At 36.9% G+C, this 26,497-nt stretch overlaps 1 protein-coding gene across 1 annotated transcript in view; it reads right to left on the bottom strand.

Annotated features, from left to right (window-relative positions):
• Window positions 1-26,497, bottom strand: part of CDH2 (cadherin 2) — a 213,274-nt gene that overhangs the window by 57,925 nt on the left and 128,852 nt on the right. Inside the window, exons 3-4 of the mRNA XM_067699411.1 lie at window positions 3,348-3,574; window positions 1,536-1,682 (exon numbers count right to left, since the gene is read on the bottom strand). Coding sequence (XP_067555512.1) covers window positions 1,536-1,682; window positions 3,348-3,574 — 374 coding nt within the window. The remainder of the gene's footprint in view (window positions 1-1,535; window positions 1,683-3,347; window positions 3,575-26,497) is intronic.

Below are 26,497 nucleotides of genomic sequence, written 5' to 3'. Positions count from 1 at the left end.
CTGGGGGCAATGTTAACATCTAAAAGAACACACACTAGGAGTAGTGCAAAAGTCAAAATTAAGGAGCATCAGTTTTTAAACAGAATCAAAGTCTCTCCTGGGAATCTGGAGGTTAGAATATTTAACCCTGTAACAGGTGTCCAATTTAATGAAGATAGAAATTGTTTACTTTTTGCATAAGTTAGGATAAGAAATAATTGTCTCACCATAGTGTGAAAGAGCCTCACATGGGAACTCTAAGATTATGGTTGAGCCCGGAAGTGAGATTCCTGTACTTGCATCGTGCTGATGTTTTTCACTGCAACCAAAGCTTCCCATGTTATTTTAAGGTGGCACCTAATACCCCAAAATCTTTATTAATAACAAAGCAAGCAAGAAATGATTTTATAATATATCTCTATTACTCTTAAAAATTACACCCATTATAGGCTCACTGCCTTCTCCTCCAAATACAACAATTCCTGGAAAAATAAGTTTATTTTTATGAGTGGTCATAGGAACAGGTTATAAAAAGGGAGGAAGGAGAACAGTACAGAGAAAGGGCCAGCTGAGCAATACTGTTTGGAGGTGATGATACAAGATATTTGTGTATTAGGTAGATATCTTTAATCCAGTAACAGAATCCAGTTTTTGTTTTGTTTTGTTTTTTTAGCTAAGGCAAAATTCTTTTCTCATTCTCCATTAAAGTAGAAACACAGAAAACACCTCGATTGGGGGGCTACGTCTTTCATTGTTAAACTGAATTATAATGCTCATTACCATAGACTATACAACACAAATAAATGACTTATTAAAAAATACAGCTTTCTGTATGTATCTGTTGGAATGTTAAATTAATCCTATACAGAAACATTTACTTTCTACTAGGTGGGAATACAATGACTTTGTCTTATTTTCTTTTTGTAATAAATAAAAGGTTGCTCATTTTACTAAACGTGTAGAGATATCCGTCATTTTGTTCTCTGGGTCTGATGGTATGCATTTAGAGTAAATGGAGAAAAATCTCACTCTTCAGCTCTGAAAGCCTATGTTTTTGCACAGCCCCAGGGAGTCTGTTAATGGTATCAGAGGTCATTTTTTATTTCTTTAGAAAACTCTCAAACGCACTTGGTACTGGCATTTTTAGCAATGATTGCCCCTTTATTTTTTCTTTGGCCCAAAAGCTATTTGTAGAGGGCAAAGATCATCACGGGGAGTGCAGATTTCAGACAGGGAAGCTAAGGTGTGTGGGAAAGGGTACGGTGTGGGTGTGAAGCATGTTGGAGCTAAGGCGTATGTATTCAGACACTGAACAAACTTTATCATCCATGAAATATAGGACTGACCCACAGAGTGCTCTATCTATAAATAATCTGAGGTAATGAAAAAATGGAGAAGAGACTGTTTATAACACTACAGACATTTCATCACTACAAAGCAAAATATGTTTTAGTACATACATGTTGTAAACTCTACCTTGTGAAAAAAGAGACAAAAGCACTTCTAACATACACTTGACACATGCCATGGAGATCAATGAAACTGTGCCACCCTACCCTGACAAGTTCTTGAGGAAAAGGCCCTCTGGAGTTTTCTGGCAAGTTGATTGGAGGGATAACCCAGTCTCTCTTCTGCCTTTGTAGGTAGCCATTGTGCTTAGTCAATTGTCTTGGGAATACTATTTCTTCAATTTCTCGTGATTCCTTTGCATTAAAATACAAGAAGACATTCCTGAGTACTAGGAAAACATTTTCTGAAAGTACATCAATATCAATGGATACCTGTAAGCGTAGGAATCACAGTTTATTATGAACAAGAAAACAGGTCTGGAGGCCCTCTCCTCATCCCCCTATTAAAATAATAGAAAACACCGTAAAATTGTGGGTGACAGTGTTCACTGAAAAACTGAATTCCAAAAAATTTATTATGTGGCACAGCTGTGTAAACTATTTGCGGTTTCTATAAGCCATCTTAGATAGCAGTTAATACTGAGCAAAGTTTAATAGTGCCCTTTTATACATTTCTCATTAGTTTAAACCATAGTTCAGGTAATGTGCTACTGTGTACGTTAAATTTAGATCTTGATGTGCTAAAATATAATTTGGATTTCAAAAGAAGTTTAATACATACTGCTAAGGAACGTCTCAAATATTTATGACCCTACTAAATCCCACAGAATTAATGCTGTACTTATTCTAAACCTATGTCAGTCGTGATGGATGCTGGAGATGACCCACTTTGCACATGGGGTATTAATCTCTGCTGGGTGTCAACATTTTCTTCTGTTTCTCCCTATGTCTGTAGACATTTTAGCCATTAGCCCTTGCTGCTTCAATGCAAAGATCCAAGCTAGTTTGCTGGAACACAGCGAATCATCAACAACAACCAAAGCATCTTTTCACTCAGTTACCAGTTCCTTACTTTATAGTACCCAAATGACATGATTTCCCCTAACAGTTAATAGATTAACAAATTACATGTCACATAATGAAAGTCCAACATGGGTATAAGAGAAAAAATATCTTTTTCTCTAAATTTATTCATATTTGATTATGGCTGTGTATATCACATTTACAATGAAATACCAGAAAAGAATGTGTGTATTCTTATCTCTCACAGTACAATAAATATACAAAATGTAAAAGTCATAAAATCATGGACTTGAGATTATATTAATCAACTCAAAGGACTAGAATATTCAGAATAATGTTATCATAACTTTACTGAAGAAGTTAACGTTTCTATTTAAAATTCTTAAAATAGTGCCTTACACAAAATAAGTGCTCAATAAATATTGAACTGAATTGAACTTTACTCTGTTAGAAATGTATCTTATTTATTTTATCTTGGCTTATAGCAGCTTCCACCAGAGGGAGTATATTATTCCTAAAAGTCATGTCGGTAGTATAAATAATTCATACTCCTCAATTTAATTATTAAGAGACAAGACAAAAACCCAGTACTCCTTGACAGAAATTCTTTCCTTCTACTACTATAAATCTGTATTTCCCATCTAATAAATTTGGCTGGTGACATCTTACAAACAATTGTTTATTTTGTGGTTAAATTTAACACCTTATCAAGTTGCTAAGAAATTTAAAACAAACAACTACTTCTAATTTAAAGTAAGTTATAAATCTCAAAGTATAAACAAACCTTTCAAATACAGTTTAGGATTGCTGATAATATATTTTGTCTAAGCATCTTATAAGGTTAAAAACAGCAAAATACTATTGTAGCAAATGAAGCTGATACAAAGTCAAATATTGGCCACCCATTAATGTGATGCAAAGTATGTATTTAGTTCAAACTGCACATTTCTGATCTGCAAACATAACTCCATCCAAAGCCATACTTGGATACTCTACCTTCACTGAATCCTCAGATAAGGTTGGTTTGAGGCTCAATTTTACTGCCACTTGCCACTTTTCCTGAGTCTCTTTGTCTTGAGCATATATCAGGAACTTTGAGTGCTCAGAGGAGAGGGGAAAGCTTCTCACGGCATACACCATGCCATCTGCATCCACCTTAAAATCTGCTGGTTCGCTGCTTTCATACTGTACTTTTCTTTTCCCGTTGCAGTTGCTAAACTTCACTGCAGAAGATAATAAATACGTAAGACTAATTATACCACAAAGGCAAAAAAAACTATTCATCTAATGCTATATCCTGATTAGGTTAAAAATAAAACGTAGCATCATGAAACACAAAAATTTTATTTTATTTTATTTTTTGCGGTACGCGGGCCTCTCACTGTTGTGGCCTCTCCCGTTGCGGAGCACAGGCTCCGGACGTGCAGGCTCAGCGGCCATGGCTCACAGGCCCAGCCGCTCCACGGCATGTGGGATCTTCCCGGACCGGGGCACGAACCTGCGTCCCCTGCATCAGCAGGCGGACTCTCAACCACTGCGCCACCAGGGAAGCCCCCAAAATTTTATTTTTACATTATTAAATTTTCATTAAAATTTTTTTTAAAAGTTACACCACTCCATTTACAGTTATTCCAAATATTAGCTATATTCCCCATGTTGTACAGGACATCTCTATAGTCTATGTTACACTCAATCATTTGTGACTCCCACCCTCACCCCTGTATTGCCCCTCCCCGCTTCCCCCCACTGGTAACCACTAGTTTGTTCTCTAGATTTGTGAGTCTGCTTCTTTTTTGTTTCATTCACTAGTTTGTGGTATTTTTTAGATCCCACATATAAGTGATATCATACAGTATTTGTCTTTCTCTGTCTGACTTATTTCACTTAGCATAGTCCCCTCCAAGTCCACCCATGTTGCTGCAAGTGGTAAAACTTCATTCTTTTTTATGGCTGAGTAGTATTCCATTGTGTGTGTGTGTGTGTGTGTGTGTGTGTGTGTGTGTGTGTGTGTGTGTGTGTGTGTGTATACCACATCTTTAGCCATTCATATGATGATGAACACTTAGGGTGTTGGGCTGTGAAAGAAAATGAATTAACATTCGTTGAATGCTAGGCACTGAACAAGACACTTAAGGTTATTTACTTTAACCTTAAGAATAACCACCCAAAGTAGGAATCATTTTATCTGTTCTACAGATGCGGAAGAAAATTCAGAAAGCCACCAATTCTCCAAGCTTTTGACTGTTAGTGGTTGTTTGCCTTATAGGAGCACAAAGGGATCTTCACGTCTTAAACCTTTAATAGACAACAAAAGTAAAGTAAAAGAGGCTTGATAGATGCTTGGGAAGAGAGTAATGCCACATTTAGATCTCTGAAAGTACCAAAGTAACTAGCATATTAAAAAGGAGTTCTTCATTTGGAGCATAGCTTGAATGTCCCACAGAGGGGAGGAGCTGAGCCCCTCACAGGCTAATGAGAGTGTGTGGCAAATGAGAAAAATTCACACTCACTGTTACTGCCACTGACTTCGGCTAATTTGGTACTCAGCTTACCTATTTGGATTCAGGTGTCAGAAAGATGCAGGCTAGGAAAGATACAGGCCTTTGAAAAAATGTATTAGCAAAGAAGGAAAACATGTGCCTTTTCCTACAAAGGGTCACTGCACATCCTATGAATGAGAAGTGGGTGATCCCAGAGAGTTTGACATCGGAGAAAACACGTGGGAGGAAATTGCATAATGGTTAGTTACTTAAAATTGTTTCGCTTTTCTAATACCCCTGCCCCCATTGGTTTAATATTTCTGTTATTAAATTGTTCTGGGTTTTTAAAACAACTGGTAATTTTCATTTGCTTTAATATTAAAATAAGCAGCATTTGGGACATTACTCAGTTTTAGAGAAAGGTCTTGTATTACATAATTCCCTTTGTACATTCAACCAGTGGAATCAATACCTCAACTCAAGGTCCATTGCCAAATGAAAAAGTTCTCCTTAGTGAAGTATCAATCCTGATTTCATCCCGTGGTTGTGATTTAATGCACAAAATATGCCTGGTTCACATGCTTAATCAATAATTACCAGGTTTTACTGTTTTCAAGTCATGCAAATTAAAAAGCTTATTAATTTCAATGAGTGTTATGGACTGAATTCTGTTCCCCAAAATTCACAGGCTGAAGCCCTAATTCCCAGTACCTTAGAATATAAGTATATTTGGAGATACGGTTTTTAAAGAGGTAATTAAGGTAAATGAGCTCATATGGCTGGGCCCTCATCCAATATGACTGGTGTCTTATAAGAAGAGGAAATTTGGACATAGATGCACATATACGTAGAGGAAAGACCATTGTGCGCACAGAGGAAAAGATGGCCATCTGCAAGCCAGAGAGAAAGGTCTCAAGAAAACCCAAACCGGCTGGCCCCTTGATCTCAGACTTCCAGCCTCCAGAACTGTGAGAAAATAAATTTCTGTCACTGAAACCACCCACTCTGTAGTCTACTAAATGGACAATACACGAATTCCATTCGTTAACCATTGGTCAGCGTTTATTGTGTGTTGTTTTGTTCATTTATGACTTAGATGCACCATGAATATTTTCTCAAAATTGACCAGATTCACTTCTGCCCTAGCACCAAGCGCTGAAACTTACTTAGGAGAAAGTTTTTACAGAAACATAGAAATTAATAGAAAAAGTGGAAAACCGCTATGTTATAGAATCTCAGTTACAGCACTAATACATATTTATAATTTATATAATATATTTATTTACCAGTTATGGACTTTCAAAACGGTTTTCAGGAGGACTATGGCAAAATATGTTTACCAGAAAACCTGGTTAAAAATAAAAAGGAGAGTGGACAGAAGCCACTTGAAAGGGAGAACGAGATATTCAAGGGACATGGTAAAATTAAGATTAGATGTAAATTTCCACTTTGAGATGAGGAAGGCAAACATCATAGTTATATGACTTGTGAGGAGAAATACATAGTTCACTGGAACCACGCTGTTTCTGTTATTAACATATTTTCCTAATGGATAGTAGGTAAAGAATTCTGAGTAATATAATACGATTTTCAACATTTATTTTCCAAAATATGAAGCAGTTTGATCATTTTTTAATGTATAGGTTTTTAAGAAAAGGTGATGATACATTTACTTTAAATTAAAATGCATCCTTAGCAGTGAAACTATTCTGTATGATACTGTGATGGCAGATACGTGACAGGACGCGTTTGTCAAAACTCATGGACTGAGCAACACAAAGGGTGAATCCTAAAGTAAAATTAAGGACTTTACAGTAATGTATCATTATTGGTTGTAACAAATGTGCCACATTAATGCGAGACGTTAATAATAGGGAAAACTATGGGGTGGGGTGGATATGGAACTCTTCACTTGGTGCTCGATTTTTCTGTAAACTTAGAATTGTTCTAAAAAATAAAGTCGATTCATAATTAAAAAATACTTCCTTTAGGGGAACTAGCTATATTATTAGATATTTAAAAGGAGTAGATAGTTGTCAATATCCTGTCTCTCCCAAACGTGAGTTCCAGTGAATTGCCGCAACGTGGTATTAGCTGGAGCTGGATAATATAACTGAATCAATAACTTTACATAAACACCCTATGTATGGAGATACTGAAGGTAGTTTCATGAAAGTCATAATATTTTACCAGACATGTAATAAAGCTGAAATTCTGTTATTTGAAAAACAATCGAACTCAACTTGAAATATTTTTTTTCTGACGATCTTCTTTACATTAAGACGTTAATTTTGCTTAAGTGCTCAAATAACTTAGAGTAGAAGCTGTAGAATTTCAAAACATAGGAGAAAAGGAAATAAATTGCCTTAGACAACCGAAAAAGCAAACTTGATCCACTGGATCATTCAAATTTAAAACAACTCTACACAAAATTAAATGTTTGTGCCAAAAAACATCATCATATTAAACAAGAAATTTATTATTAGAGTCATTGCATAGTTTACATATAATATATAGTTACTGTGTTCTAGCCTACATAAAACTTTGTTAACATGATTAATATGAAATTAAACACCAGTGAAATAATTATTTTAAAGTACTTTTGACTCTTAAAGCCATACCTCAAATTAATGTTGACCATAAAAGCATAATATCCTTATAAAATATTAATGGCAAACCACGGATCTTATATATTAAATGTATTAGCAGTTAATAGCACTACATAAACCACAGAAATGAAAATGTGCAAATACACACATACAGTTTATAATTTTTGCCTGAGTAAAACATCACCCATATTTAGAAACAATTACAAGAGAACACTGTAAAATAGTTTTGTGCCTAAATATATCTTTGACTTTTTTATTGTATTTTTTTCCCACATGAATTGCTATTTCTGAAGGCATATTGGGAAAACAGAAATAGTTTCACAGTGTTAACAGACGTTCTCCTTCTATGGGGACAGGGCAATATTTATTAAGGAGTTAGCTAGCTATCTATTAGTGAAGAAGTGATAGGGAGGAAGGTAGAGAAGAACTGTCTCAACATTAAGGATTTCATGGTGTTTTTACTTACAGATTCCAATGGAGAAAGGTTACCAAGTGCAGGTTTGCTTATCTGCTTAGATATTCTTCGCTTACTCTAGGCCCTTTCTGAGTTTCAATTTGAGGAACAATTTTTCCTAGAACCATTTAGGGTCCACCAATCCTTTTCACACATGCACAGTAGGATACACTAGAGACAGTTTGGAAATTTCCATATGGACCTTGGTGGAAAAAGTCATTCCATTTTCTTTATAGCATATAATTATGATAAGAAAAATGAAATACAGAGTTTTGGGAAACATACTGACTATTAAATATACATAAAACTTCCATACAAAAGAATTTTTAAAAATCTTTAATAAGAAATTTGAGCTTATTTGCATGAAATGCCTTTTTAATAACAAGTTTTATGACAGAGACATCAAATGCTTGATAATTACCACCAAGGCAAACTTTATTCACAAAAGTTGGTGGTAGCAAATGGGTAGCACAGAGTTCATCACTTTTTCTCCAATTGACAGAAAGTTCTTTCTCGTCATGAACCATGAGGGATATACTGATTAAATTTCCTGGTCCTTCTTTTTCTTAATTGACAAATACAATGTTGAAATTCCTTGTGGAAATGCAAAAGTTTTCATATTTTTTCATCCTAAGTATTTTAAAATAATGATAAAACTTGACTTCAAGCATATATATATTGCTCTAACAGTCAATAATTCTTCCTTAGGATTTAAAATGTAACACCAACTAAACATCACAAATGAATCATTTTTATCCTTTTTCCAAAGCTGAACTTTGTTTCAAATCCATAAGCTTGGTGAGTATGTGTACTATTATTTACATGGCCTTTGCGATTTTCAATTAAGTTCATTCAGGTGCTCCAAAATGTCAGTTAAATAGGCTATTTTTTTCAAGCAAATAACTCTCCTTCAACAAATCTGCAGTGAACAACATTCAAACACACTCACAATCCATTTTTCTATTAGCTAATAAACTCTTGCAAAAAAAGTGTCCTTTGGACAGCTTGGGCACTTTGGTATATATCAGCAAATATGGTTTTCTAATCCCTGATCTTTGCATAAAGCTGTTGCCATTTATTTTCATAATATCAATTTATGTGGTTTTAAGATTTATGAGCAAACCTTTATATACAAGAGTTTCTAGGTGAGTAAAACTAACAGAATCACGGGGCTCTCAGATTAAATTCCTGATGTTTATATCTTCATACCATTTATAGCCATTATACCTTCACGCCATTATGGCCAAAGCATCAGCCTCATGTAATATTTGCTTAAAATCTTGCTTTAAAGTGTTCATTTGGGTCTTTGAATGTATGATTTACAAAAGTTTATCCTCCTTTTTTTTCCAAAATGAATAATGCTCTTTAAGGATTCTAACGACTGCTATTAGCCAACATATTTATTAATTCCTTAAAGTCATCAACATGCAATGATCACTCTTTTGATCTAATCATCTTTTTGATTAGTGCTGTCACTATGATGTGTGACATGCCAACAGTACCTCTCCTGAGTGTATTATTCAAAAGTGGCTCCTTTTCGATTTCTTCTACTTCCTTGGTTTCCAGTATAGCACTGATGATACACATATAGGCTGGTAAACTAAGAAATTCTGCCTTTGTGTGAGGCATTTTGGCCTCAGGCATTAAGTGTAAAATCCCATAAATGGCTTTTAGAACTTGATCATGTAGTGCTATACGCAATCTCATAAAGGAATTTGCTTACTTTCTGCTTAAGAGAATCCCAAATTTCTTCTGCCTAAATTGGTTGTTTTGGGGTACAGTGAGCGCACAATTAGTCCTGCATGTAGCTTCACTGGCTCACGTTTGCATCAGATAAAACCTTTAGACCAGGTGTGAGAATAATTATAAGGACTCATGAATTCCAATTTGAGGGAAAACATTTGAAGGGGTTTTTGTAACTGAAGTCTTTTCATTTTCCACTGGGTTGGGAAAGTAAACATACTTTAAAATGAAATCTAAAGACAAAAGAGACTGCAGGCATGTATAGCTTCAGAAAATCTATGTGTAAATAATATATAATATACATATAATATATAAATAGTAAAGTATAAGTAATATTATCCTGTAATATACTAATGAATAGTATAAATATTACAACTATAAAATAAATATATTTCAGGTCTTCTGCATTGTTAAAACATTTAAATATAAGGCATATGAAAAGCTTGGAAAATTGAACGTACTGTAATCTAAATTGGAATACTGAATATTAATTTTCACTTAATTTAATAATTGAAAGTCTTAAAAATGTACAAAATATAATCATTATTTACAGTTCTGGATAATCAAAAAATATTTTGAAAGCAATCCATTTCTGTAACTTACAGTCCTGTTTAGTAATTTAGTAAATTTTATGTCCAGAAAAACCAATCAATTTAATTCTAAGGAATTTGTTTCCAAAAACCTATATAAATTTAACATAATAGAGACATTTTAATTTTAAAAAACACACAAAAATTAACTATTGGTTTCCATCGAGAAAAGATTTTGACTGTTAACTTTAAAATCCAACAGGAATAAAGGAAAAAAAGCAAAAGAAGAAAGTAGAAAAAAGAAAAAGAAGGAGGGAAGAAGAAATAAACAACTGAGAAATCTAACCAAGTTAATAATTCTCTGGTACCTGACAAAAACATAAAATTTATATATACCTTCTCTTTTACAATTAAATGGAGAAAAGTATGAGCAAAAGATGCAAGCAAATTAAATTGAAAGAATAATAAAAGTAACATTTGCATAAAATTTTCACTTAGGATAAACACGCTGATATGAAAACAATGATCAGGTGACTGGGGGGCTTCAGTGGGAAAGGGGACATTTTGGTGCTCACTCCATGTGCGGCAAGTACTTGGCCAATGAAAAGATCTGGGGAGATGCTATGTGGAGACTTGGGTCTATGCAAATCTTAGCAAAAGAGAAAAATAATAAAAATAATAAAAACTTTCAGGAAGTTTTTACAGAAAGCAATGAAAGAGCATTCAAATGTAATGTTCACTATTGTGAGTTAATTTACTGACCTGTTTTATAATAAAAATGCCTTCACATTTTTAACACTATAAAAAAGTTCAACCATGAGTATCTACAGCACACTTATATCCCATTCTTGGCAATCTGGTTGGGAAACACTGATCTATTTTGCCATACTGCTGAAATATTAACGCTTCAGTTGGCATTGAGAATGATGACCAATAATTTCAGTTTTTCTCCTCTTTCTAAACATTCATAAAGATGACACTTCTCATCTCCTTGGCCTTCAGCATGACCATGTGGATTACTCTGGCCAATAAAATCTGGGGATTGAAGTCACACATATTGCTTCCCAGCAGCAGCATTTAAAAGTTGATACCCTCTACAGCCAGACAAAACTATAATTCAAAAACATACATGTACACCTATGTCCACAGCAGCACTATTCACAATAACCAAGACACAGAAACAACCTAAATGTCCATTGAGAGAGTAATGGATAAAGAAGATGTGGTACATATATGCAATGGAATACTACTCAGCCATAAAAAAGAATGAAATAATGCCATTTGCAGCAGCATGGATGCAACTAGAGGTTATCATACTAAGTGAAGTAAGTCAAAAAGAGAAAGACAAATACGTTACGATATCACTTACATGCGGAATCTAAAATATGACACAAATGAACTTCTTTATAAAACTCGCAGATATAGAGAACAGACTTGTGATTGCCAGGGGCAGCAGGGCGGGGGGTGTTGGGAAGGGATGGACTGGGAGTCTGGGGTTAGTAGATGCATAGAGAATGGATGGACAACAAGGTCCTACTGTATAGCACAGGGAACTATATTGAATGTTCTGGGATAAACGATAATGGAAAAGAATATAAAAAAGAATATATATATATATATATATATAGAGAGAGAGAGAGAGAGAGAGAGAGAGAGAGAGAGAGGGAGAGCCACCTGAGTCACTTTGCTGAACAGCAGAAATTAAAAAAAAAAAAGTTGATGCCCTCTTTCCCTGCAGTGGCAATTAAGAAAGGACATGTTAAACGCAGATAATAACAGGATCGAACCGCCGGGGTGAGTGAGCCCAGCCATGGAGAACTGCCCTGGAGAGTCTCCTGCTTCCACCGAGGACTTCTTCGCAGGAAGGGGAAATTGACATTTTTTACGTTAAGCACAGAAGAATGGGGGTAATTGTTACTGCAGCACATCCTAGCCTATCATGATAAGGTCTCAACTTGAGTGACCTAAATCCCTCTCACTGCAGCAGAATTAGGATGAAGTGTCTATGAAATGAAATAAATCAGAATCAAACTTATTGTAGATCAAATTAATACAACTAAAATATTTCTTCTTACTAAAAGCGTTGGTATTTCCCCACCAAAAGCAAGAGATTTTATTATAATGTTCTCTAAAATGTTATAAAATCTAGAGAAGCTGTTATTTCATTTTCTTTCCAGGGCAAGTCATGTAGTATTTAACTAACATCTATATACAAGTTGCCACAAATAAAAGAAAGGAATAAAGAGCTACGATATTCTTCGTGAAATTGAAAAAAATCAAAACAAGCAGTAGGGATGATGATTATGACATTCAAAATATGAAATTTAGATTTTCAATTGTCCAATAATGCTATGCATACGATTTCATATATTAAACCTCTGGAAAAGCAGTAAGGTTATTACATTCTCCCTTATATGCAATTCTAGTAACTCAAAAAATTTAAACTGTTCTTCTGTTCTTCACTTCATTGATATTCTTCCTCCAGGCATCTCTGTTTCATGAAATTCAATGAAAACCCTTTCTTTTGACAGAATCCAGCTAAAAATATATTAAATGATCAGTGTTCAGGCAGAATTACTTTTTTTTTTTTTTTTTGCAGAATGTGCCCATTAACAAATTACACTGAAATATCACTACCTCTAATTAAATTACTCTGACAGAACACAGGTTGTGTGGAAGCTCTTTTTCCCAAATGTATGATTATTAGTCTCTGAAATTTGATGCAATTTAGTTAGCTTTATGTTTCAGGCTACTTATGTCAACAAAGAAGGATCCTAATTCCTAAGTTTTGTGGCAGGTTTTTATTAATTTTTAAAGAAAACAGAGTTCTCCGAATAAACTTTGCTGAAAAAAGAAATTCTTGCTAATTGGAGTTTTCAAGTATACCACTAGAAAGGAAAAAACAAAACTAAACTAATCTTGTGTTTAAATCAATTTCAACAATGTGGCTTAAAAATGTGCCACAGAGACCAGAAAGAGGGAACGTCTCCCCAGAATGCCCAACTTGCTAAGTAAGACATGGGTATACCAAGGAACAAAAGGATGTTGTACATTTTATAAAATTTGAATAAGAGAAAGAGGTACATAGAACATAATGTTCATTAAGCAACTCAGTCCTACAGTACGACATGATATCACATGAATGGAAATTAAAGTCCATTGAACTATTAAACTATTAAATCCCAAATTATTTGCTTACAGTAAAGTTAGAAAACAGAAAGGATAAGATTTTTATCCTAAACACTTAAAACAATTTAAGAAATATTTATTCCTTTACTCGATTTTAGAGAAAAATATCCTTGTCATATATGAAGAAATGACAATGTACTGATATATAAAACAGCTCTTGAAAATCTGCCATAACACATAACTCATAATTTAAAAGCTGAATTCCCTATTATTACTGCCAAATTCCCCCCAAAGAAATACTGGCTCACTAGCTACTGGAAAGAACTTTGCAAAGAGCAAAGTTGGACTTTCTACAGAAAACAAACTAAAAATTTAACAAAAGCAACACCAAAACCCACAATATTACATGCGTTATTTCTAAAGGCTGTCTACATTTTTCTGAACATGAGCAACACGATGTGTATTAAGTATTTAATATATATCGGATTCCATAAAAATGTCATCAATGTTACTATGTCTTTCACAGAGCCAATGAAGTTGCTCAAAGTAATTATATGAAGTCTCTAAGTTGCCAATGAAATTTAAGTAGTAAAAGCAATGAACTAATTCTAATGTAGATTCAGTTAATGGGTTGTTAGTGGGTAAACATCACTGTATAACCTGGGGAAAAACATGGCCTCCATTTTTTTATTGTCTCAGTAGACCAGTTTCCAACTTTTTGAAGAATTATTGTATAAACCCTAGAAAGCTGCTCTAACAGCATGAAAGTATTCTTCCAACAGCCTAACCAGACAGAATTTCTTAGTACTTACTCTGATCTACTGCAGATAGTCACAAGAAAAACAAGGGTAAGTAATCTATGACATATAATAAAAAAAATGGGCTATGATTTTAATGCATCAGTGTAATAGTAGTAAAGGGCTATTTCAAGATTATTTGGTTTTATGCAAATGCATAAATATTTGAGTAATACTCTTTTAAATGTCAATTACTTATTTATATTTAGAAATTATATTTTATGCTTATTAAATTTTTATTATAATGCCCAAAATTGCAGTCATTCCAAAACGCTGTCATTGGTTTAAAAGAACCAACCAAACAAACAAAAAAGTGAAACAAAAAATCCTCTTCAAAAGCGTTCCCCTCCCTTCTATCACAGCCTGAAATGAACATCTACCTCTGTGAACACACCAACTCAGCAATCCAAATTGCTGGGCAAAAATCTGCTGCTTCAACTGACAATAATAAGCCTTCTACTCATTAATGCGTTGACATTCCCTCTTGGAGAAATGATTACACTTCTATTTCACCATTCTCCTTAATTATATCAAAGTGCATGGGATGAATGGTCACACACTGTAACATTATGGCCAGCTCACATGCTCCACACTGTGATTTATCTGAAAACATCTTAGGTGCATGAGTGTTCTGTCCAGGGACATTATTCTTACCCCTGCTTTTCCAAATGACACTTAGTCCAGCTCTAAGGTAAACTTATGAAGGGTCAGGGTATCTCTAAGTTTTACAGAGATAAAGATTTTGCATGTTTGATTTACCCCATGAATACACAGGCATGTATTAAAGGATTTTCACTACATTAACCAAGAGGATGTCAAGGCAAGTATCCTATGTACACACTATTTACTCCCAACTTAACCAATTCTCAGTCTGCATGTGTTAGCTACAAAAAACTGACTTAGGCTAAAACAATATCCTTATCCCATCCTGATAAGTAGATGCATTAAGCAGACCAGTTGGAATTACATCTTTTTGCCTAAAAGCCCCAGCAATACTAATGTTTTAGGATAATATACTAAAAGCCCTATTTTTGAAAAAGTAACTTAGACATTTGACTTCCAGAGTCGTTAAAATGAATTAAAACAACACACGTAAATAATTGAGACAAAGATATAAAAACATACACCTAAACAGGGATGATGAAAGATCTATTAAATGTGGATTTTTCATCTTAAAAAAATCCCATTTAAAAAAAAAAGAGGGATATAAAAACCAAGAACAAATAGAAATGCAAGGTATGAAGGAGACTTCTGGATAGCGTGGCATGGCACAGTCGGGTCATGTTTTCGATGGGCAACCTTGCTCCAAACAGGCAGCAATGATGAAGTATAAAGAGTTTTTAAAAAGAGAGAGACAAAATCTAGCCACACTCTAAAACAAAATAAACATCTCTGTGGACCAGAAATGAACTTAATGTAATTTGCCACCTGGATAGGAAGCAGGCAGGGACAACTGGAAGTTCAGCTTCTGTTGGGTTAAGGGGCTTGAAGGTCAGAAGACGTAGGGCACAGCATCTAGGTTGCCATTTGACGCCAGGATGTGGGGCTGGGACTGGGCTCAGAGTGGTTTTGTGCAAGGGCAGAATGAGAGATGAAAACAAAAATTCCACAATCCCAAAGTATCGTACATCAAACAATCTAATACTAAGGACAGTCAACGAAATCAACAATCAGAATCTAACACACTTCAAATGAATTTAATTTCATGGAACATTCCTCTGGTTCGCTCTAACCCACTGGCTACTTCTGCAATTCTGTAAGATGCCTCAAGCTTCAGCCCGGCATCTTCACTTCTTTCCATTCTCACCCTAGGTGATTTCAACCAGCCCCAAGGTTTTAAAAACCACCTACACAAAGAAGATTGTTGAGAAATTGACTGTTCCCTCGAGCTCTAGACTCCTATATCCAATTGCCTACTTGCCACCTCCATTTGGACATCGAATAGGCAACTCAAACTGAACAGGTTCCAAAGCCAACTCTTGATTCACTTCTGCCCTCAACAAATGCCATGGTGAACAGTTTCACCCTTCACCCAAATGCTCTGACTACAAGACTAGGAGTTGAGCTTGACTCCTGTCTTATTCCAAAAGGAATCTATTTGAAAGTTCTGTCAGCTCTGCTTTCAAAATATATCCCCAATATGGCCATTTCTCAGCACCCCCACGGCACCAGCCATTATCTGGGCTGAATTACAGCTGGAGCCTCTGACTCGCCTATCACTCCCACTCTCTGCGACACCTAGACTGGCCTTTTAAAAACATAAATTAAATCATGCTCAAAGGCTTCCTATCACACCACGTAGAACAAAATCCTTAACAAAAGCCCTTGGCCCTGCAACCTCTTCCTCCTTTCCTCTTGGAGCTCACTGGGCAGCCACAGTCACGTAGGCCGTCTGGTGATTCCTCCAACAAGCTACACTGATTCCTGCCCCAGGCCCTTTTCCGTATATTTGGAATATTACACAATGCAGGAGAGAGGAGAGGAAAGAATAAGAGAGGAAGCAAGAAAACTTGGACAACAGGCAGGCAGGAGATTGATTAATTAATTGATAATTAATCAATTAATTGATTAATCAATTGCCCAGGTAAAAGGCCACTAGGTTAATTTTAGTCTTTTTAGTCTTTATAGATAAAGTCACCTTTCCTAATTTTTTCCAACTTGCTTCCTTTCTTTTTTTTTCCATGTCACTGATAGCAATACATGATTAGAGCTGACTTTTTCCAATCAAACCAGAGAATGAATAAAAGGAATGCAAGACACTCTTTTTATTTATTACCTGGGTTGACTAGGGATGAGTAATAGGAATCACAGAACACATAGGGGAGGAGCACAGCATATCATGCATCTTAATAAGAGCTAAGCAAATAGAGAGGCAGCAAACGAAAGTGTTTTGATGTTTGCAGCCTAGTCATTGGCCTAATGGGCAAAACGTGTAGCCATGGCTGGGATGCCACAGACCTCCCAGAGTCTGTGCTCTGCTGTACTACATGACCTCTCAGACAATGGTGGTTTGAAAACTTGCAGGAGGAATGAACAAATTCCAACCAGCTCCTCAATAGTGAAGAATAAGGCAAACAACAACAGTCTAGTGCTGAGCTAGTGTTCATTCATGTATGCATGAAGTCTCCTCAAAACTGGGGACCACTAAGAATGGGCATAAAGCAACTTGTGGGTTTCAGCATCTTAACCACCAGCTATAACCTGCTTCAATGAGAAGGTGGATAGGATGACCTTTTTTTTATTTTTTTTATTTAACTTTTAAAAAAATTGAAGTATAGTTGATTTACAATGTTGTGTTAATTTCTGCTGTACAGCAAAAGGACTCAGTAATACATATATATACACATTCTTTTTTATATTCCTTGGATGACTCGATAGAAAGAAACAAAAGACAAAGGTGGGGATTTCACCCTCTTCCACAGATCCGACAGTACTAGTTAATAACATCACATGAACTTATTTTGTATGTATGTGTGAATCCATCTATCTGTCTACTTAGTGCTGTACTCTGAGTAAGTAGTAACTACAGAGTAGGTGGTCAACTTACAGAGTAACTCAGCATGTACAGAGTAAGCAGTCAACTAATACTCTCAGTATTACTGTTTCCAAGCCCAGAGTTCAGAGTTTAGAATGTTTGTGATATGTCTCATTTAAATATCACCTACAATGATATAAATACTTTCATGTACTTATTTTTTCCTATTCTTTCTTTAGCTGCCCATCTTCATACATAGGGAAACAGAAGGCCACAGAGTGTAAGTTCCCTCATCACATTGAGAGTGTGGCCACTGCTGCCCGAAATTCTTTGGGGGCATCCTAGGTAGCACCCATTACCTCTCAGGACGAAGGCTGATTTCCATTTCTCCCCGAACAGCCCACTCTCAATGAAGATTAACCAAATGATTCCTTGTTTGCCATTTAAGATGAATACTGAAATGAAGATAACAAGATCCCTAATCTCTAGGAGTTTAAAATTAGGAGAAAAGGGCTCCAATAACTAACAGTAAAGTAGAACAATATATAACAAGATGGGCTAAACCAAAGCTTTTGACAATTACAACCGAAGGGAGAAAGGCGATCACTAAAGATGTAGTGAAATGGCAGCCGACTTTTGAACTGAGCAGAGAAGGATGAACAGGACTCCGATAGGCTGCGTGGCGACGGGCGAGAGGTGGTGGCTTTAACGTGATCGAGGCATGGCAGTCTGGCAGTGATGGTGCCTTCACAGAGGCATCAGTGTTTATGGAAAGAGTGGTGTCTGGATCAGCTCAGCTGCTTCTCGCTCAATGCCTTTGTTAAGGATGAGTATCTGTAAAGGATCTTTTTCTAGGGCAAATTTGTTTGGCAAGGAGTTTTGGGGACATATTATCTTTGTGGGGGAGGGAGTCTTATGGGCTAAAGGCTTTACTGAGAGAAGCAGTCTCCAGGTAGACTGAAATCCATTCAGCTAAAAGAAGAAATGTCAACAGAGGTACAAACGAACAATCTAATCACTGATGCACATGAAATTGGTTCATAGAATTCAGGGGCAGTGCGTGTGTATACCATGCCTATGTGACAGTAGGATTCACTGTTAAAATTTAAATGCCATTCTAGTTTTTAAAAAAGGCTTAGCATTTCCCCTTTTCCAGAGCCCATGGGTGACCTCTTAACATGAGGAAGACCATGAGTGGCATTTTTTAAACGTGGGAATTATTCAAAAATACACAATATAATATGCAAGATGTGATTATAAAGAAATAGGATTGATTCCGCAAATCACACAGAAAAATCAGACTCATTATATAACAAGCACGCCTTGAATAAATTATAGTCCAAACAACAGGGGCACTAAATATGCACTTTAATTTGGAGTACAGTACAGAGGTAACCTCAGCTTCTAATCAGATGAATTATTCATAAAGCTAAACGATACTAAAAAAAAAAACCAAAACACTGCTTGTATAATAAAGGCCAACTCTAATCTCATGTATTTTATAAGAAATCTCCATTAAAACACTACCGTTTTATACTCAATTGAACCATACCCTCAACTAGTCTGACGTAGGGTACTTTTCTCTGAATAAGAAGGAACTGCATTGATGATGAGATGTTTTTTCTTATCATTCTGTTCTTGTTTGCAAAAAATAAAGAGAAGAGAGGACCACAAGTCAGTAAATTCCGTTTTGGTTGCGGTCCCACTGATGCCCAATAATCCTCTGACCAGCTTTGGATCTTCATTTCTTATGGGAAAGTCTCACTGGAAGACTGCTAATATCTTTTATAGCACTAAAAAGATGCATACACATATTCTAAAATTCAATATCATAACAAATCCCTGAGTGAATATTACCACCGAACGTGATACTCGTTTTTTTTTTGTTTTTTGGTTGTTTTGTTTTAATTGTTGTTGAGTAAGTTTTAAGTAAAAGACAATGGCTTCTCCGAGACAAAAAGCAAAGGACTACTCCTACAGGAATAAAATCATTTTAAATGTATTGTTCTCTAGTTATTAAAAGCTATCAAATCCCAGAGCAAAGTTAAAATCTAAGTATCACATTCCATGTAACGACGGATGAAAGGGCAGCAACAGCTAGAGTGATCGAAATCATGACAATGATTCAATGGTCACTCTTCCTTTCAAGAGGTTAACAAATTACATGGGCATTAATGAATTGTACTTTATAATCTGGTTGCTTTCCTTTTGCTAGAATTTCTTTGTCACCAAGAAAAGTAAAGAAGCTTAAGTTATTCTGTTTGAAACACGACTCTTCCTCTGATAGACTTTGCATGAACAGATTTCAGTCATTTCTGTACTAGGGTGTCACAATGAGTATAAATCTTTGAAGGCAAAAGATACGACCAGTATTTCAAGTTCCAAATTCTATTCCTCACTCCCTTTAAAAATAATGAATGTCGGGCTTCCCTGGTGGCGCAGTGGTTGAGAGTCCGCCTGCCGATGCAGGGGATGCGGGTTCGTGTCCCGGTCCGGGAAGATCCCACATGCCGCGGAGCGGCTGGGCCCGTGAGCCATGGCCGCTGAGCCTGCGCGTCCGGAGCCTGTGCTCCGCAGTGGGAGAGGCCACAGGAGTGAGAGGCCTATGTACCGCAAAAAGAAGAAAAATAAAAATAATAATAATGAATGTCAATGAGAAGAGGTAAAGCCTGAACTTCTTTAGAAGACATTTCTTTAGAAATATTTCTCTGGAAATAAAAACTCTGGAAGATAAAAATATGCATTCGAGACAACTAAAGATGCGATCCATGATTTCTCCTGAGTTTGCAATTTTGATAGCATAAATGCTCCTCAGGAAAGATAAATTGAGGACCTACAAAGTTCCTTGGGAGATTATACGGCAAGAAAACCAATGTGACTATTTCAAGATGAAGTAAAATAGGTACTCCTTTAGCTTTTACACGACATATTTTCTTTTAAAAGTTTCCAATAAAATAAACTCAGTGTTTGTTATAAAGGAGACATTCTTTATTCGTTCTTACCATAATGGCCAGACAAAAACATTCTGCTGCCAAGTTTTGGTTTCTAATGAGTAGCATTCTTTTTTTTTCAGGTTCAAAGTCAATTTCTTTAAACCGCCTGTTTTATATGCATATACCACCTTTGGATAATTCTTTCACGGATTACAGTTTAGCCTTTAAAACAAGAAACTTTGTTGAATATCTGATTATTTTTCTAGGCGGTTTCAAATCCCTTGATGTCTGGCAAATTTTTACAAAATTAATGAGGTTAACCTTCATTTCTCAGACTTGCAGAGTTACTTTAGGTTAACAGAGATCTCTTATTTAAAGATGACTCGTAGCCAAGGACTTTTAAATTTGACTTTATTTTCAGGAAGATCTACTAAACTCAAAGTATATCTTAAGTAAGAGAAGTATGCGACACATTCTTAATCTTAAGCACATTTAGGCAACTAAATACAGGTTAATCCCGCTTCAAATAAATTAGATTTGTAAAAATATAGACATCTGAACTAAAATGTAAAGGGACATTAATAATGCTTTTCTATTTATAAGATTCCTTTTCATAGCTGCCTAATATTCTATTTTCGTACTCCTTTTCCCATGTCTGAACGTGTCCGTCCTCCTGTAAGGAAGGAGCTGAAATCTGAACGTAAACATGGCAAGTGTTCTACCATCAAGGAAGTCACAGTCTCATCTAAATATTTCTCTAGCAAATTATGTGATTTAAGATGAAGATCTACATAGTGGGCATTAGGGAAATTAGGCCACGAAATCAAAAAGCTGAAGGTGACATTTAAAAACATGTTTAAATAGAGTATCGCAAAAGGGATAAAGTTTGCCACAAAAACGTGTGGCTTGTAAACCTTTCATTTATTTGCAGATTGCAGGAAAATGTCTACTACATACAGAAAGGGACGAACAGAGTCTGTTGCCAAGTATCAGCAGCTGGATTTGAAGATGTGCAATTCTCTATACTTACAGCACTAAGGAAGGCAAAGGAGAAATACGGCTTTTAAGCATTCCCTCCTTAAACCACCACCCCTGCCCCACAGAATACATGTGTACAGTTGTTTTTTTTTTTTTTGGCTGCGTTGGGTCTTCGTTGCTGCTCTTAGGTTTTCTTTAGTTGCAGCGAGTGGGGGCTACTCTTCGTTGCGGTGCACGGGCTTCTCATTGCGGTGGCTTCTCTTGTTGCAGAGCACAGGCTCTAGGTGCACGGGCTTCAGTAGTTGTGGCTCACGGGCTCAGCAGTTGTGGCTCATGGGCTTAGCTGCTCCCCGGCATGTGGGATCTTCCTGGACCAGGGCTCGAACCCGTGTCCTGTGCATTGGCAAGTGGATTCTTACCCACTGCATCACCAAGGAAGTCCCTGTGATTATGTTTTAATTTGATTTTTAGAATCACAGAAATTCATAGCATCACTGACTTCTTTTTTTAAAAATATAAAATATGCTTTGTGTATAAGCCATCTCATTTTATGCTACTTTGTTTTCTGGTTCAACCAAATCACTGTTAGTGAGAATGAATAAGGCAATTTCTGTTACCTGAAAGGAAAATGTAGGATTCTGCTTGGTTCTTTAATTTCTCCATGAAGATACACACATAGCCCTTTAATAAAAACATGCCATTGAATTTCCATTTCCCATAATTCCTTCTGCTTAGTGAACAAAGTCATAATAGGTATGTCAGAATAAAAACAGGGATAAAGTTCTTTCGAGTGGGCGGAAATGCCTCTGCAGCTTTTTATAACTGGAATACTGACCGTCAGCAAAAAAGAGAGATTGGGTGGCTTAACAGGGTCCACATTACATCTGATTCACTGATCCCTTTCAAATTCTTGCCCCCAACCTCGGTGCAACACAAAACCCTCCTGAGCTCTGCCGGTCCTTTTGTCTGTTTGCAAAACAAAATACAACAGAATAAATTCTTGGGGGTGGGGGTAGGGGTCGGGGGAAACAGCTTTTCTCTTTGGACAAATCTCCCCCTTTGGGTTCTCTTAAGATGAGCGTTCTACCTAGTTTTGTCAGCTAGTCACTCTCCGTCACCTGTTATTTAGCAATTCGTTAAGTAATAAATATCTGTAGCTCTCGTAGCTTTCTCCAAAGCAGCAACTTGGATGAGAGGTCAATAATGAACGTGCTTTGTGTACCCAGCAGCGCTCAAAGTGCTTCTAAGATCATTAAGGCTGGTAAGGACTCGTTGGTTTTGTACCCAGAATTGGGTATGAATCCAAGATTAAATGTCAAAATGAGTGTGTCGGAGAATACTTGTTAAAATACAAAATTTCGTAATTAGAGAAATGCACTCTATGCTCTAAATGCACCTAAAAGGTGCTCAAAGTGTAAAACATGCCTACAAATAATTTCGCTAATGGGTAGACACAAGATTCTTGAGCGCTTTTTCTCTCAGATTGCTACAGACGTTAAACGTTCCAAAAAACTTTATAAGGTTTTCAGATAGGGTTCTCGCGTGAAGGCAGAACTACTTTTAACAATGGCTAGTCAGACGTTGTCTTGTTCTGAAACATCCCCCTTTCAACAATTAACTTTCCAGTTCATACCATATGCTAAATAGTTGAGTATAGCATGAGAGTACTGTGGGAACCAGTGAGGAAGTCTACAGAAGTATTTTGGGGCAATTGTGAACCTTGGAGGATTTGGGAAGATGATACTAGGAAGAAAAGGGAATTCTGGTAGGTAACTGGAATAACCCAGAGCAGAGGAAAGAAGACTTACAACATACCCAAGGAAAGGCGAAAGCTAACCACTGCTTGAAATATCAAGTTAATGTAGGGATAGAGTGGAAGATGCGCCTGCAGATTTAGTATAGACAAACTGTAGAGCGCTTGTAAAAATTTGGGAGACAGATGCTGAAGATTTTGGGGCGGGGAAAGCGCAAGCAGTGTTTTGGGACAAATGACCTAACTTAAACACGCAGGCTGGGATTAGGGTGAAAAGCCAAAGACATTTTACTGAAGAGATCAGTGTTTGAGCATGAACTAGGGACCCGAGCCAGTGATGGCAACAGGAATCCCAAAGAAGAAATACAGATTCAGAGAAGTGGTGAAAAAAGAATCCATAGGAAGAGAAGACTAATTAGATGTGAGGAGGAGAAACGGCCAGGAAGGAAACGTCAGGAGTCGAAAAGGATTCCAATGTTTTGAGTCTAGCTGACTGTTTAAAAAGAGGAGTGGAAATGGGCTAAATTTGAGGGAGGAAATAGTTTTAGGAAAGACTCCTTTCCAGAACTGCTGATTTAATTTAGCATTAAAAAATATATACGGGGCTTCCCTGGTGGCGCAGTGGTTGAGAGTTCGCCTGCCTTTGCAGGGGACACGGGTTCGTGCCCCGGTCCGGGAAGATCCCACATGCCGCGGAGCGGCTGGGCCCGTGAGCCATGGCCGCTGAGCCTGCGCGTCCGGAGCCTGTACCCCGCAACGGGAGAGGCCACAACAGTGAGAGAGGCCCACGTACCGCAAAAATAAATAAAATAAAATAAAAATATACGAATCGTGCATCTTCTGAATGCCTGACATGGGGCTAGGTAGAAGGAATTCATAAATTACCATACAGACCTTATCTGAAGGAGCTCTTAGTTTGATTAGAGAGACAGACACACAAATCGTGCGCTCAGCCGAAGCCACAGGGATGGGGTGAGATCTTTCAGGGAGAGTCATGTCTAATTTAAAATTTTCCTGCTGAGGTGATCTTGTTTAGTTGTCTAATTGACAGAAAACACCTGATCGCCATCTCATCCGCAGACATCTCTTCAAAAAGATAAAAACTTATTGAGTCAAGCTTTTGTCTTTTTTTTCCTCCTTATAAAATCTATTCCCTTCTTTACTCCTGAACCTTTGGTAATTTGGGTTTTTTTCCTCTGCGCCATATTCTAACTTGCTACTACCTTTTTCAAACATAAAACTCACAAAATTAAATTCTTAAGAGCTCCAATGCTGGTGCGAATTATTGCAAACAACACTTGAGTACCTACTGAATGTAAACTAGTTTTCAGCTTTTGTATCTCTTAGGCAGGCTTGGCAACTTCTTTCGAGCCTAAAAATCTTTGGAAGGATTAATGATCATTGAGCCATGCATGCCCCATCTCTGGTGTTGTACACAGGGTGGCAGCGGCCTCTAAGAGTCATTCTTTAAGTTCTTGGTCCCTTGCTTAATGCTCTACCAGATTTATGGCTTGGGTCTCATGTCACAAAGAACCGCTTCATTTCTCTCCTTTCCACAGTCACTGAAAGTTATCTCTGGTGAGGCCACAACCTAAACTGCATGAATCCAGTTCTGACATCTAAGGATTCTGAGGCTCAGGGGAGGGCAGGAACATACGATGCATGGGATGGCAGGTGTTTGAGGTCAGGGCACATGGGCACAGTGGTCCCCTTCACTTGGCTGCATTCTTCTAGTGTTCCTTCCAATCTGCTCTTGGATGGGGGAGACTGGCGGAGACTGGCGCTGACATTTCAGTGATTCCCAGACATGACCCTAATGGTACCTGACGACTCACTCCAGCCTGAGTAGGCAGCAACTCATATTTCCATTTTACAATGAATTCATTAAAGCTCAGGGAGATGAAGCAACCTGCCGGAGGTCCCACGACTGTCAAAGAGAGCAAACTGCCATTATTCGGGACCAAATGAACTACAAATAATGGTAGGTTTCTAGCTCACATTTAGCTGATGGCTTGTTAAATGACCTATTTTCTGCTCTATCAGTGCCAAGTTAGGATTTCACAGTCTGTATCATGTGTTTTTTTGGTCAAATCAAGGTTCTTCTCACGACTGATTTGTAAGGATAATTTCCCTCCAATTCTACTAGTTGTAGGGATAAGCAATTCCCCCCAATTTAGTCTTGTGTGACTATAAAACAGATCTTGGTATTTTACAGTGACACCGCAAACACAAAGGAAGCAAAGTTAAAGTAAGTCAACATTCATGGTGCAAGAAAAGGAGAGTATTAGGCAACCAACAATGAGTCAATGTCTTTTAAACTATATTCTGATGATGACGCAGGCTTTGCTATTGTCATGACTGACCAGCAATGCCCAAAATAGAAGCAAAGCCTTTTTTGACTAATTGAGCACAAATCAAAGTTGCAAATAGTTTTTATTATGATAATACCTTACGATGGTGTCACCAAAGAACAAACATCTATTTTCTTAGTTGGAGCCCGTGATGCTTATTGAACGTTGACTAAGCACTTGTGCCCAGGGCCTTGGAGTTAAGTGTCCAAGCAACTGTGTGTCATGCTGTGGCCCTTTCCACTGCTCTGCTTTACAGCTAAGACATTGCTCTTTAGCAAAGGGAATTATATCAGCTGTACTGTCTGATTAAGATAATAATAGGACCACTATCCTACAGCTATATAGCGCTTGAAGAGCTACAAAACTGCCTTCATATAAGCAGAGGGTAAATTATGATTTCTGCTAAGGCAGTCCTCCAAAAATGTGACGCCAATGGCAAAATAATTAACTCATTTCCCAGTAGCTAAAATTCCGTGAGGAACAGAGCATGGTGATTTTCTTAGGTCAGTGCCCTGGTAAACACTGTGTTCCTAAGATCTGCACTCAACACAAAATTTCGTAGTTTTACCTCCTGTTAACAGAAGTGTCAGAAACAAGGTCATCCATAGGTTGCAAAATTGATAACTGCTTGAAAGACATCAGATGCAGAAAGCAGAGGAAACAGTATAAAGGAGAAGTTGAACTGACACAGTCCAGCTGAGCTTTGAAGTGGAATTCTGCAAACCCTCACTACAGTGAATACCCTACTAAGTGCAGCAGTATTAAACACAGAACACCAAGATGGGGAACTCCAGTCCTGACCTCCAGAGACTCACAGGATAGTGAAAGAAAAACAAAGACCAAGGATTCTAGCTCATCATTCTCATATTGAAAGATCTTTGGTCCATTGATTCAGTGATTATGCCAGACACACT

This window comes from Pseudorca crassidens, chromosome 12 (genome assembly GCF_039906515.1).
Source record: "Pseudorca crassidens isolate mPseCra1 chromosome 12, mPseCra1.hap1, whole genome shotgun sequence".
Classification (NCBI taxonomy): Eukaryota; Metazoa; Chordata; class Mammalia; order Artiodactyla; family Delphinidae; genus Pseudorca; species Pseudorca crassidens.
This window is presented reverse-complemented; position numbering and strand designations above follow the sequence as displayed.